The sequence below is a fragment of the Ornithodoros turicata genome, unplaced genomic scaffold (assembly GCF_037126465.1).
Source record: "Ornithodoros turicata isolate Travis unplaced genomic scaffold, ASM3712646v1 Chromosome45, whole genome shotgun sequence".
NCBI classification, from domain to species: Eukaryota; Metazoa; Arthropoda; class Arachnida; order Ixodida; family Argasidae; genus Ornithodoros; species Ornithodoros turicata.
Genome location: NW_026999376.1, coordinates 377387 through 391565, shown reverse-complemented (window position 1 = coordinate 391565; position 14179 = coordinate 377387). Strand labels below are relative to the sequence as shown.

General features: G+C 46.4%; 2 protein-coding genes across 2 annotated transcripts in view; both read left to right on the top strand.

Annotated features, from left to right (window-relative positions):
- The window catches only part of LOC135374162 (piezo-type mechanosensitive ion channel component-like), a 28433-nt gene extending 28173 nt beyond the window's left edge, over nt 1-260 (top strand). The window contains exon 11 of the mRNA XM_064607176.1: nt 147-260. Coding sequence (XP_064463246.1) covers nt 147-260 — 114 coding nt within the window. The remainder of the gene's footprint in view (nt 1-146) is intronic.
- A 3824-nt stretch (nt 261-4084) lies between these two features.
- LOC135374161 (piezo-type mechanosensitive ion channel component-like) overlaps nt 4085-14179 on the top strand; it is a 77453-nt gene continuing 67358 nt past the window's right edge. The window contains exons 1-2 of the mRNA XM_064607175.1: nt 4085-4136; nt 10104-10205. Coding sequence (XP_064463245.1) covers nt 4085-4136; nt 10104-10205 — 154 coding nt within the window. The remainder of the gene's footprint in view (nt 4137-10103; nt 10206-14179) is intronic.

Below are 14179 nucleotides of genomic sequence, written 5' to 3'. Positions count from 1 at the left end.
AACGAAATTGTTTTTGTGTTTGCCGTCATAAACGGGACGTTCCCGATCTCTGTTGACAAGGAAAATAATCATTTCAGCATAAAATCGCTAAAAAATCCCTATAAATTTCTTTAGTCCCTATCAATTTTGTTCCCTCCAACACCCAGGTTGTATGCAAGATTTCTTTGGACTGTGGAAAACACTACACCGGGCAGACGGGGCAGATGAAACACCAGATTATGGGATACGCTTACAACTTCAAAACTGACACAGGCACCTAATCGGAACAGTGCAATATTTGTGGGTGTGTTGCCGGTTTTAGTGATACGATCACAAAGGGGTACAGGAACGAGCCCGAAAGGGTGATACTGAAAGCATTCCTTATCAGTGAGCAGAAGGTCAGATGTTTCAGCCTATCATCAGTAGCATTGGGTGATAGTTCGTCAGCATGTCTGGGGTGTGTTTAAACTCGCAGCTTGGTTTATTAAAATGTTGTTGAAAGTTGCGCCAGTGTTGTGTGTCCATCTTTGTTCGGACTGCAGGGGGGGACTTGGAGACCGATCCCCCTGAACTTTCCCAGGGGGCATACCCCCGAGGAAGTCTACCCCGCTGGCACTCAAGATGGACGTTTAGAGGAATATCCTAAGATTCGTATGTTTCATGTGGGCCATCATAAAAATTTGCCTCACAATCTCAAAACACGGAATTCCTGACACCCTGCCCGACCTCTGCGCATGAAAGGGGGGAGGGGGCGTTGTTCTCCGGTCCCCCCTGGCAGATTGGAAACTCTCCGCCTATGCCTGGTGCTTCACCGAGTCTATTTATACCACCAACAGGCCCGTCTTAACGTATTACCGTAACATAATGCTACTTGAAACGAATATGGTCCATCAGAGTTTGTCAACGCAGAGTTTGCGGAGAAGTTCCTTGAATAACGGTTTCGGCACGTTTTGCCATACGCTGTGGTTTAGGACAGACGTGGCCAATGCCACCTGGACAACAGAAGGCCTGAGCCCTCTTTCAATTGAAGTCATACACGGGTCCCTACTGTGGCTGTTGGGGATAAGACGTGATGTTACCTAGGTGGCATTGACGTGGCACCCGCACACGCGCAACACCGCGAACTGTTGAGCGTGGTCGATACAGCTGTCGCTGTCACTTCTTCGCAAAGACTTCAAAACACGTGACTTTGTAGGTTGCGTATGGAGAACACGCCGCGGCGCCACTTAACGTTACCCAGACAAGCGCCATGTGGCTTGGACTCAGGAAAGCACCAAACTACTACTCCTATTGCAAGGTGAGTCTCAGCTCCACTTGGCGAGCAGCTGTTACGAGTTCGACCACTTTTCCAGCCGTACATGGTGTTGGTTCTGGCGTTCACGGGGCAAGCCATTCTGAGGTATAGGCAACATTATCACCGATGTCGTCATGGCGTTTTGGAAACGAAACCAGGCATTGTGTTTGTCTCTGTGGCACGCTGCGACGCAGACAACAGCATAAGGGAGTGCGCCATGTTTCTTGTCAACTGTTTCTTCTACAAATTTGGCATCGAGGTGAGGTTTGTCAAAAAGAGGTGCTATAACGTGTAGCAATCAGGATTTATCGTCACTGTGCGGCGTCTGTAACGTACCAAGTGTGCGATCGGATAGGCGGAGGAGTGAGATGAGAGAGGTTAGATCCGTCCAGGGACAAACACAACACATAGATCCTGCAAAAACGCCAATAAGTGCTAGCGCCAGGGACTCTTTGGCCCCTCCCTGCCACAAGGGCACGAAAAATTACATCAAGTAAGTAATGGGTAAAGTCTTGATGTCATTCGTGCCGTGCTATAAGGAGACATTTATGACATTCGTCTGAGTGACACTTTCCGCATGTTGATTGCCACAACTCATCCGCCCACGAAATGCGTATCCTGGATTCCACTGTCTGAGCACAAGATAAATTTGACATTTTCATAAACCCAGTCGGAACTGCGCACTGCGCAATTATTTTTTAAATTACACGAAACCAAGCATTATTTTCGGTAAAATGCCTGGCGTTGTTAACGATTGCTTTTTTGCAGACTTGTTTTTGGCGTAAACCGCCACAGGCGAGATGACAACAGTTTCCCCTGCATGGTACAGACCGTACAGACCATCGACTATGAAATAAAACGAATTTCTCATTTTGTGGGATATTGTGGGTATTTTCGATCTCTTGATCTCTTTCGATCTCTCTTTCGTTCTTGGTAAGCCGTTGGAAAAGTGAATCATAATATCAGCAAAGGGAGCTACTTGTGAGAACCTGTTTGTCCTCGTTTTATGGTCCCCTCCTGTAGGAGTCAAAGACGAGCCTTTGTGGAGCTCGAGCAATTGTTTGGATACTGCAGTCATTCACTGCCCCAGTTCAGAGCGGAAATATAAAGATCCTTGTTTCTCGTGCTAGTGTCACAGCAGTGGCATGTTTCATATGCCTTTTGTTTCACCCGAAAGTTCCCCGGTGACTTATCAGAGGTGATTGCGCCCGATTTCTCCTCGAATAACACCCGATTTTTCGCTCCCGAATTTGAAGAATCATAAAACCCGAAAACGAAGAATCCCAAGCTTTCATAACCCATGGTGCGCCCACGTAGACACGTCTGAACCTGTCAACCACCACAGCTGCACGCCGGTGCGGCGCGTCGCACTCTCCACGCTTCCCCTCCTCCTCTCCCCTAGGAGCGCCTCTCTCCACTTCCGTGGCTACAGGCGGACCACGCCACGATTCTTTTGTAGCCAGGTCTCTAATGCTAACGGGTTTTTTCTTTCTTTTTAAACGAGCCTTGAGGGGCAGCTGCACTAGTTCATGCATGGGACTACATTGCACTCTTTCGAAAAATATCTGCAGGAAACCATAATTAAGAGAAAATGACCAAACGCAAAGGCAGGTATTTTCGAGTGATCTCTCACTAGAGTGCACTCTAAAAACTGAACTTCACCGCATAGCACGCTGTGCGCCAACCATTGCCATGATAAAATTATCGCTTCTGATTCGAGGAGAGGGGGAGGCGTACGCCTTTTTGTGTTAATTATCATGTATCCAAATTGACACAAAAAGGCGTATGCCCCCCTATCTCTTCGAATCAGAAGCGATAACCCTATCATTCGTGGCAATGGTCGGCGCAGAGCGTGCTATGCGGTGAAGTTCAGTTTTTAGAGTGTGTCCAAAATGGAGATGGGTTGAGTTAGAAACTTAAAAAAAAGGGTGTGATTAGATAAAAATGCAGCAATGAAGAATATTTTTAGTGCGTTAGCCCTAGAACCCCCAAGTTGGAAAATCGTGACCCTCAGATTCATGTGTGAAACCTCCCTCCTCCCTTCCCCCTCTCATACCGGCGTGCTGCGCATGCGCATGCGCACTGGTAGAGGTAAGACCTCTCTCCGGCAACGAACGGCTAAGGGGCAACTGCTGGGGTGGAAGAAGACTTGCGCCGCTGTTGTGGCTGAGTGGACAGTGGTAGTTATTAACAGTTAGTGATAGTTAGGGGTGGATAGAGGAGGATAGTGGCAGTGGGTGGGTAGAAGGTGATAGTAGTTGGGTAGTAGGGTAGTGGGTGGTATAACAGAATACGTCAGATGCTGCCGCATTAATAACATTAATCGTCCTTCCATTTTGTCCTCTGATTTTTTGTTAACGTCATCCTTTTACGTGGATTCGTTTCCCTGGGTACCGTTGTATGCGACAAGCGTTCGCAACCACAAGTGACTTCGCTCGGTCATCACTTAGCCATGTACAACCTAATCCCAAGGATGCACGTTCGATTCCTTCACAGCAATTGGGTGGTATGTTTCAATGTGCTCACATGAGGCTACCTGCTCACGTTCAGACGTTCTGAGCTTCCCCTGCCAAAGCCGTGCCACCCACAACCCCGCTGTGCAAAATCAGTTGCAAAAATCTATTTAAATGATTCTTTTGAACGATATCTCGTCTTTCCTAGGTGTCCTTTGTAGTAATGGTCATCTGCATGGGACAACGTATGGACGTGTACGGCATGGTGACCTCCATCTGGCTGTGCGCCTTGTTCTTGCTTAGGAGGCACCGACTGCGTCGTATATGGCCGTTCTACGTGGCTTACCTGCGTGTGGCGATGCTCCTCCAGTACCTCGCGGTCATGGACCTGCCGCCTAAGCTTTGTGTCGGTGAGAATGATTTTAATGGCAATTAATGTTCTGAGGCTGGAACACATAGAAGGGACAAATATACATACAAAGCCTCAAGGGCCTAGGAAATTAGTGATGAAAGAAGGAAGTCACTGAAAAGGTTAGCCAGCTCTAGGACTCGAACCCACATCTTCTGCATTACCGGTCCAGGGCTCTACCAATTGAGCTAAGCTAACACATGCACAGCGACTTCTATGCGACTAGCAACTTATGAACATCCATAAGACGAGTAGTCCTGGATATTGTGCACGTCTAATAGATATCCATTTTGATCCATTGGATGTTGCATGGACGTACGTACTATCAACATGTAAAACACAACCACACCTCTTACTAAACACGTCTAATGGACGTAACTACTGTACGTTTGTCACATCCATTAGATGTCAGTTCAAAACACATGGATGTCTACATGACATTTATTAGAATTAATACGGGCTTAAATTAATTTTTATAGGTCTCCTAAAAATCCAGCTACCGAAGTACTAATAAGCAGTGTTATATCAGGTGCGTACTATGGCAATTTCAGGGCAATATCATAACACGGCCGGTGTTGCGAGATGCCAAATCCCGCAAAATTCGGCAGCGTCTAGTGGCACCTCGTTGCTCTCGTACGAGTAACATTTGAGCGTCGATCGTCCGCCTTAAAAGCCTAAACTGCAGCGCGATGCATAACGTTCACCTCCCATTGTTAGACCGGGAAACTGCATGGGCATTTCTCAGCAGTCTTTAGGAGGGGTGTACCAATTCTCTTGCTCTGGGATTTGGATAATCGAAGAGAACCATCCACCATAGGGAATACGTGAGCATCCGTAACTACACATACATCATGCATGTATATACATACAAATCGTTTGAGCACGTTCGCCACGTGTTGTGAGGACCTAACACACATGTAACGGTGACGAAGATGAGTTTGCACGATTAATACATGTGTCTGCACTGAATCAAGCTAACAACTTACATTTCTGACATCTCTTCCCATCAAATAACGTGTTTGTAATTCAGGCTATATCGTCTATGATGTCATTACCTGCTGTATGGAGGTGTAAAACCGATAGGCTTCCTGTGTTGGTTGGAGAGCGCTACGAAAACTCCTTCCACAGAACAGGACGGCGAACGATGAAAAAACAAACAAACAAGAAAGCAAAACGTACTGGTTTTACTCGTTTCTACCACTAAGCGGAAATTACCAGGATTTGGTAGGAAATTGGCAGTTGGAACAATGTTTGTTTGTTTGTTTGTAAGAAAAAAAACAAGGAGAAATTGAACTCGTCTCCCGACTTGTTCTGCTACTCCTAACAAAAATTATCACCCCACCCCACCCCCCAAAACTACTTCCCAGGTCCCCTACTCTCAAGTTCGCTATTCACTGTTCAGAAGTCCACTATCCACATGTTCACTAGAAGTCCACAATTAAACACTATTCACAATTATCCCAAGATCATGCACACAGGATGCTAGAAGGTTGTATCCATCCCACAGCTCTGGACAAATTTCACAAGTGCCGCCAAGGCAGCATCCCTCGTGTTCGGTGCCCAAAGTCCCAACACCTTCACTATATCGAAGACCCTGCTGTCTAGCCGATCAAGTGTAGCTCAAGTGGAACAATGTCTCATAAGTTTGTACCATCCATTATACGTATACATAGCACCTGCTAGATGGATGCACAGTGTACGTCTAGAATGTGAGTAAACCGCACGTTCCATATACCTCCACCGATTTCAACGTACTAACAGTACGTACAATAGATGTCGATTAGACGTTCCTTTTGGTCTTGGATATTTGGATATTACTGGTACGTCCAGTAGACATTCGTGGTTCGCTGGGATGGCGCACCCTTGATAGTCGCTGTGGAGGCGTGTTAGCCGAGCTCAACTGGTAAAGCCCTGGACCGGTAATCCAGAAGATGTGGATTCGAGTCCTATACAGCTGACTAACCTTTTCAGTGACTTCCTTCTTTCATCAACAATGATGTTAGCTTCGGAATGTGATAGAGAAAAGGTCTGCGTGCAAGTTGCACAAACTGGGTTTATCTCACACAGCACGTAACTCGACGCGTTGCCGTTTGGCGTGCTTCTACACTGTTGTGTTCGTAGAAGAACTAACAAAAAACGCTTCCGTCGATACGAATTTCAATTGAATTATGCTTTAAAACGCTCGCGCCCTGCATAAGCCAGGCGCGAGCCTGGCCCAAGTATATTACAGTCGACCCCCGTTTATCCGGACGGTGCCGTTCCCGGCGAAATCGTCCGGATACCGGAGCATCCGGATAAATGAAACGACAGAATAGAAACGTCCTACAGCGCAAGGTTTAATTAAAACACAGAAATCTCGTGAATGACAGCTGTTACATAGTAGTGTAGGCACTCGATTCCTGCAAACTTTTGCTAAGTGCATAGAGTTGAGCCACGCTGTTGCGCTGCTCGAAGAATATCAGTGCGGAACGGAAAGAACATCATCGGAGGCAACAGCAGCAATCACACAGTCATCAGTCATAGCTGCACACGCGTCATCATCCTTATCAACGTCAACGTAATCAGAAACCGCAGCATCATCTACGGCAGTCGCAGTGAGTCTCTGCATCAGGGATCGCAGCTCAGCTAGGGGGAATGTCTTCATCGGCCAACGGGCCGTAAGCAGCAGGCCCTCGGGTTGGAGTTCTCCCCTCTAGAACCGAACAGTTGCTCGAGATATTTCCAAATGACTCGACTGGTCAACGTGACGCAACGCACACAAATAGAAAAGGGGGTCATCGTGCACGGTTGTCTCCCCTACGAAGGAATGTAGGTCCCGGACGTGTGACGGGAATAACCTCAAAACAGGGAAAAAGGTGACAAAGCGGGGTCAGCGTCTCCTCTTACTCACGGTAGTCCAGATAACTGAAGCTGGATTACAAGAATTTTCGACTTTCGTTCCCTGGAATTCTTGTCCGAGTCCGGAAGCTGAAGTCCGGATAAACGAGAACAAAATACATGGAGGAAAATCCGTTTCCGTGCCTTTTGTCCGATACCGCGGGATCCGGATAAATGAAGTCCGGATAAACGGGGGTCGACTGTACTACACAGCCTGAGCTTTTGTTGCCGCTTCCGTACGTAGCGTTCGTGTCTGGAGTTCAGCAAATATTCGTTTCCCTAAAAGTTGCCGTATGTTTTCACGTGTCCAGGTGAGCCAAACTGTGACGCCAAAACACGTTGTCATAAAGTGTTCCGCCTAAACAACTACTGAAATACTAGGGTCGTTCAAGGTTGACTCGGTCTTTTATTGCTTGAAATGTGTTGGAAAATCCAGGAAGCACAAAACTACGTCAGCTTCTCAAAGTATTCAGCGTCCACATCTAGACACCGCTGCCATCGCTTTCTTGCCTTTTTCATAGAAAGAAGTGGGCTGCTTTCGTAGCCACTCCAGGACATCTTTCTGGAGGGCTTCGTTTGTGTGGAACGCGCCTTTCCTGAAACGTGCTCCTTAAGGGGCTCAAACAAACCGTAATCGCTAAGAGCCAAATCTGCATGAGTGGTAAGGGGCGTGGGGGCAAATCTTCCAGCGCATTTCGCCCATGGTTGCTACCGCTAAATTTGCCGTGTGAGGCCCGGCGAAGAAGAACGACCCTTTCAGACAATATCCCGGACAATTTCTTGCGAATTGCCTTTCGCGGGGCAGCCTTTATCAACGTGGGGAAATCTCAGCAAGGCGGCAGGTAAGCCTTAAGTCGCCATTCCATGCCGCTTCTTTTTTTTTGTCTCTGCGGTGAAATGATGCATCCAGGTTTCATCACATGGATACTTATTGCACAAATATGTCCCCCATGGATTGAATGCGATTCAGCAGCTGCTGAGAGACTGCCATTCGTGCTTTCGTCTGGTCACAAGTGAGGCACCATGTGAGGCATGACCGAGTGAGCTAGGGCGTCCGTTCGTCGGTGGTAGCCAAGGTCGTGCTGGAAACTGGGATGTTGTGGGTTCGAATCCTACCACCGGCTGTGCTGTCTGAGGTTTTCCCTGAGTTTTTCGAAGACTTTCCAGACGAATGTCGGCACAGTTCTCCCTGAAGTCGGCCGAGGACACATGCTAACCTCCTGTCCCCACTCCTTCCTGCTGTCCTCTCTCCATCTGTCCACATCTGTACGCCGCTCATAGCCACAGTTGCTTCGCGGCGCTAACACGCAATCAAAAAAAAAAGTGAGGTGGCAGGGAACTCATCTTGCACATAACTTTGAGGGACAGTAAGTGCTCGTGAGTGATTATCTCCACACTGCCGACACTAATATTCCGCTGGTCTGCAATGTTCCGGTCTGTTACTCGCCGGTTCTCGAGAATGGCTTTCTCAACGCCTGCGATGTTCACTGGCGTGACCGCAGTCGGACGAACGTCACCACCATATCCCCTCCTTCGCCGAACCGTCTGCACCATTCGTACACTCTTTCTCTTGACATCCTTTTTTCCCCATATTGTTGCTGTAATCTTTGTGAAACCTCAGCTGGTTTGAGGTTTACCCTCACAGGGAACTTCATTACGCGTTGCTGTTCTACAGCTGTAGACCCGCTGCTCCCTCTCTCCCAGTGCTGCACGTGCTGCTAACCCGCGAATGATTACACTTCATCCCCCGAATGGTTTTGTTCATTTATATTTGCTTCCTGACTTCTCCCAAGCAAAAGCGTCGGTCTACCTTGAGGGACCCTTTACATAGAAGCCCACTACCGTCTGGTACTGTACAAAATACAGAATCGGTTTTTCTTTTGTGCCGATATCACGGAGCTGACATGAGTAGAGATGCAAAGTTTCCGGAAATTTTGAATTGCTCGACACAAACCGTTTATTTTCGTTTTTTTCCCGAGAAATTAAATAAATGGAAACAAACGCGGTTACTGCTGAGTCGAAGCATTGCCGGCCAAGCCAGCTGGCCTTCCGTCAGGCTGACCTTTGCGGAATAAACGTATATCTCCCCCGGCCCCCACAGCATGCAATGAGCTAGAAACTTTAGTATTGTTCACCCTCTAGGCATAAATGCAGAGCAGAGCATCCCATGAGACTGCTGTCTATACTCAGCGATAGATAATTGGAACAACCCGCCCACTCCGACAGAACTCCGACAATATGTGAACGCGATGGCGATGGCTTGGAGCGGCCAGACGGAGCTCTAAGTTGGTGGTTGTTGGCGGATTAGAGGAACCCAAGGCACTGTGGGTGGGTTGGAACGCACCGAAGGCACGAAAATTTACATTTTTGAATTTTGTCGCTTGGAAATTTTGGGCAATTTTTCCGGAAACGAGGAAAAAAAACCGAAAAAACTGCATTTCCCCAAAAATTTCTGGTTTTTTTTTCGGGGCTTCGCATCTCTAGACATGAGCGACAGTAATAGTTTCACAAGACAAGTCCCACTCTAGTTCAAATTGGTTAATCAATTAATTTCATTATTCAGTTGAAGCGCAGTCGAACGGCTTCCCTTCTGACGAGAACCCATGCAACCGAAGATAGCAACTTTATCATGGCATACAGCAGCATAGTGTTCTTCACATTAAACTTGTTGCCAATGCCCAATCTCATCGTTAATCTACACCATATGAAATTTGATATTTATGCAGGAGTACAATTTCAAAACGTGATTGTATATTAGATACTGTAGTGTGTAAGACTGGAGTCTCAGTCCCGGCTTCAAAGCTGGAGGATCTTTTAATCGCATTTAATCGTCCAAATGATGAGATTGTGTTTGACACTCAACTTGACATCTACTTTAACTCATAGTGTGGTGGTTTGTCAAGTTTGTTATTTACGATGAGGGTTGGAAAAATATTAGGAATATATATGGAGGTAGCTGCGAAATGGGATAAAATTCAGTGGCAAAATGAAAATAAGTCAAGTCAAAATTTTCTTCAAACTATGCAGAGATTCCATTTGAAGGCCGTATGTACCGTACAATGTGAACTTCCTCATTCTTGCACTTGTGTAGGCTACCCCTGGAGCGATCCATCGGACAAAATACTTTACAATGCGTCACTGTGGCTCTACTTACCAAACTACGAGAGGCCTCCGGACTCGAGCAAGATCCTCGGTGAGCATACCTTCAGAACTGCTGCAAATTGAAGCTAGACTCATAGGACTCTACTCGCCGATGAACAACTGTGAAGAAGTAGTGAGTAGAGAAGAAGTGTAGAAGTGTGCTATGCGGTGAAGTTCATTTTTAAGAGAGTAGCCTGGAGAGTCGCCGAACCGTCGCCAGGTTGTCGCTTTTTCACAGGTTCGTCCACAGTATCCCACCTAACCTTTCCCCATTTACCCATTCCACAGCTATATTTCCACGTTTCGACCATCTGTGCAAAGTAAATCGCTTTGAATGTCGAACAGACATCTTTGCGAAATCATTTTTTTGTCGAACCGCAATTAACCGGAACGACCTTCCCTCTGACGTAGAGCTCGTTGACTACGATAATTTCCGTCGCCAACTTTCCGTTTGATGTCCGAACTCTTTTTATAATGTTCTATTATGTTTTCTCTGTTATGCTTTGCTTTTCGTGACAGCCACGCAATGTGACTGGTTCATTGTCTTTTACTTACTGATATTTTTTTCATAATCTTTGTGCTTCTAATATGCTTGTATCGCCCTACTCCCCCATGTAGCGCTGTAATGAGCCTTTGGGGTACTTTAAATAACAATAAATAAATAAACATACACACTAAAACAAACGAAACAAAAAGAACCTCGGAGCGGCGCCGACGAACTCCGCCGTTCTCCCTCTGGAAGACTGTAGTTGAGGTGTGCACCGAGGCCCTTTTTTGCTAGTCGTATAAGCGGCGCGGCGCATATTTACACACGGTGGCGGCGCAGTGAACGATATAAAAATCTCTTAAAGTCACCTTCAGTCTTGTGGGCGTCAAACAGGTGCTTCTGGATGTTTGAAGTGCTTAGCAGCATAGCGCGCTTGATCTTGCAGTTGCATTATGAATGAATGACAGATAAAACGAAAATGAACACCACTTTTCCCGGTGAACAACAATTATGACGCGGCATACCCTGCAACAAAGTTACTTTTAAAGTTGTTTAAGTAGAGAACGTGCCCTTGAAAGCACTTTGAAGTGTCAGCGTCCTTGCAGATACGCAAACATTAAATGTAACGCGTTTCCGTTTTCCGTCGATGCACCTTTAGAAATTTCCAAAATACTGCCACACATAGCTTCTTTGATCTTCGAATGAAGCGTTACTTCTCCCAAACTCCTCGAAGAATTTGCCTGTACAAGCCACAGCGGAGTCATAGTCGTCCCGATTTTCAAAGCATTCAAAACCGTGTATTCGTACGATGGGCGTACTGAAAGGGGGACAAAGATTTCACCCGACGTTAAACAGTAGTTCTCTGGCAGCCTTCTCGTCTGGTAGCATTCCTGTAGCAGTAATGCATTTGTGCAGTGATATTGCGCGAAACTCAAGACATTTCTTCTCACGCCGTAACCAATGCAGTAAAGATTTGTTTTCCAGTAGTCCTGTACCTGTGCAACCTTTCTTATCTCGTTCTTTTCACGTGAAAACTGTCTGTACGTTGGTTGGGCAGCCAGGCCAAAATGTACGATGCAGCGAAATTATGCCGAATTTTATTGCGCCATAACTCGGCGCGTAATAAACCGATTGCAACCAACTGACTAAATCCTGATAGCTTGCACATCTAAGATTCTAGCTAACAAAGTGATTGCGTCGTCTGATGCAATCTTTAGGTATGGCGGGCGCTTGCGACAGAGACGGAAAATTTAGGGGTACGCGTACCTTGCGGGCAGTCCATCTCGCGAATGCGTAAAGATAGGACGGCAATCGAGGCGTCGTTGGAAAGCACTGAAAAATTCCACAACAATTTTAAACGACAAACGATTTTAAATTTGCAAAGTTGAAATATCAAACTTTTGCCAGAATGTTGGCATATATGAAAGTAAAACATAATCACCACCCGTACGAAAATTCCGGATCAAACTTGATCAGCCCGGATCTGGTTTTAATCAGGCCGGATCAAGAGGAATCCGGGGTCGGTCAGGTCTCTTCCAGTAGGTTCCGGGCTGGATCTGCCTTTATCCTGCCTGAACAAAACCGGAATTTCCCGGATTCCGGAACACCTAGGTTTTCATCAGGCTAGTACAAGGTATAAATAGTCAGGTTCAGTTCGCCCACCGAACGCGAACCTGGCATTAGTCGATGTGGATCGGGTTAACACCAGACCCGCCGGACCCGGGTCGGGGTCGGGGTTTGAGCCTTCTTACGTTCTTTTTTGTTTTTGTTTTAGTCGGGTGGTACCCCTTAAAGGACTTCTGCAGAGGGAGACGGATTTTGTAATGTTGAGTCGATAAAGTTTGCGTGAACTCAAAATTCGTAGCCTTCCATTATTGGTTTCTGTGGCTGCAGAACACTGGGAATTAACTGCATTTAACTGTTCGGTTTCGGCAATGCAAAAAAAAGAAAAAGAAAAAACTACGTCAAATATATTATTCATACAGACTTTTGCCACAGATTGAGGTCGTAATTTAACACGTAAATACACATAAAAACACATAAATTTGACATCCGAAGATTCGTCGCTGGGCTCAATGAAATTTGCGTTTGCCGAACTCTCAGCTCCGCCTATATCGAGACAAAGTGGAAAGAGCGACACGTTTTATTCCGATCGAGGGTCTTTTCATGGTCATTAGAGAGTTTTAGCAAACCGGATTTTGCAGCTCCCGATCGGCGACAAATACGGTGAATGCGAACCGATCGTATCCGAGGCAATGCCGGCGCGAACACTTTTAGCAAACTGGGGTGAACCGGAGACGCGCTCGCCGGGGGCGAAGGGAAGACGCGTCTCTGTGATGCGCAATGAACAAAATAAAGAATATAATGGATTTCCTTCCCAAATTGTGTACGACCTATCGAACGGATTTTTGTTCTCGAAACTGCATTGGTATCAGCCTATCAGGGAACCGGAGGGACCAGATGTTCTCATTGGGACAACCTCGTAGGTTTTATAATTAAAAAGTTAATTGTCGAAAGTTAATGAAGACATTGCTTTAGGAGTTTGCCGGTGCCTTCCTAAGGAGTGCCCTTCAACATATACTATATTGCAATTGATTTCATCACGGAGAAAGTGATATATCTATTTTTAAAAAGTATGTATACATTTTGCCGGGACACCTTGTGTATTCTTCGGAAGTAGGCCACTGGGAGATAAGAAAGAAAGCTCTCAAACCCATATCAGGAAGAAGAAGAAAAAAGTGTGGCTCCGGTCGCTCTTTCGCTTTTGAGTGCCGTGTCGTCGGCGATTGTAAATCGCTTTCTAGCAGGAGCCACCGTAGCAGACGACACAGCCATGATGAAATTTGCTACCGTAAATGTCTCCAGTAATGGCAGCTAGCGAGCGGAGCTCCGGCGACGGCCGGAGAGATACGGTGAGGGTGGGCCTCATCTGAGCATGCGCAGTTGCGTGGCCGCGCCGACGGTAATCTACCGTGCGGGAGGACGCAGTTTGCTAAAACTCTTTATTGTCAGAGGCCGGTGGGGATTCACACTTTGATAAGGGAGAAAGGTGTGATTGTGGCGTGGTTTCTTTTCGTTTTGCACAGGATGAAGCGCATTTGAACGGAGCCAACAGTTCGGCAAACGTAAATATCAGCGATCGCGCTTCGCCCAATGACGGATTTGCGACTGTCAAATTTCTGTAGAAATCTTCAGCAAAACCCTGCGATTTTGAGGGGGGGGGGCATTAGCATGCTATGGCGATACGTTTCCAAATTAATGCAGAAAAATGCTACCTTTGCTTGCCTAATTTCCGACTTCAGTTATCAAAATTAGCCTAATTAATGCGTGACACGAATGCAAACGGCCCCAATCTGTGGCAAACGTTTGTACGAACGCATCCCAAGTAGTTTCATAATTTTCTGATGTAAAACCTATTTTTGGGAATTTAAAGGCATCCTCTCGAGGAACACCCTGTATGTGCTCCCTGTTTTGAATGACGTTTTGTAAACCAGTTTTGAGTAAATAACAACAGTGCACCCTAGAAGGACTTTGCTTTC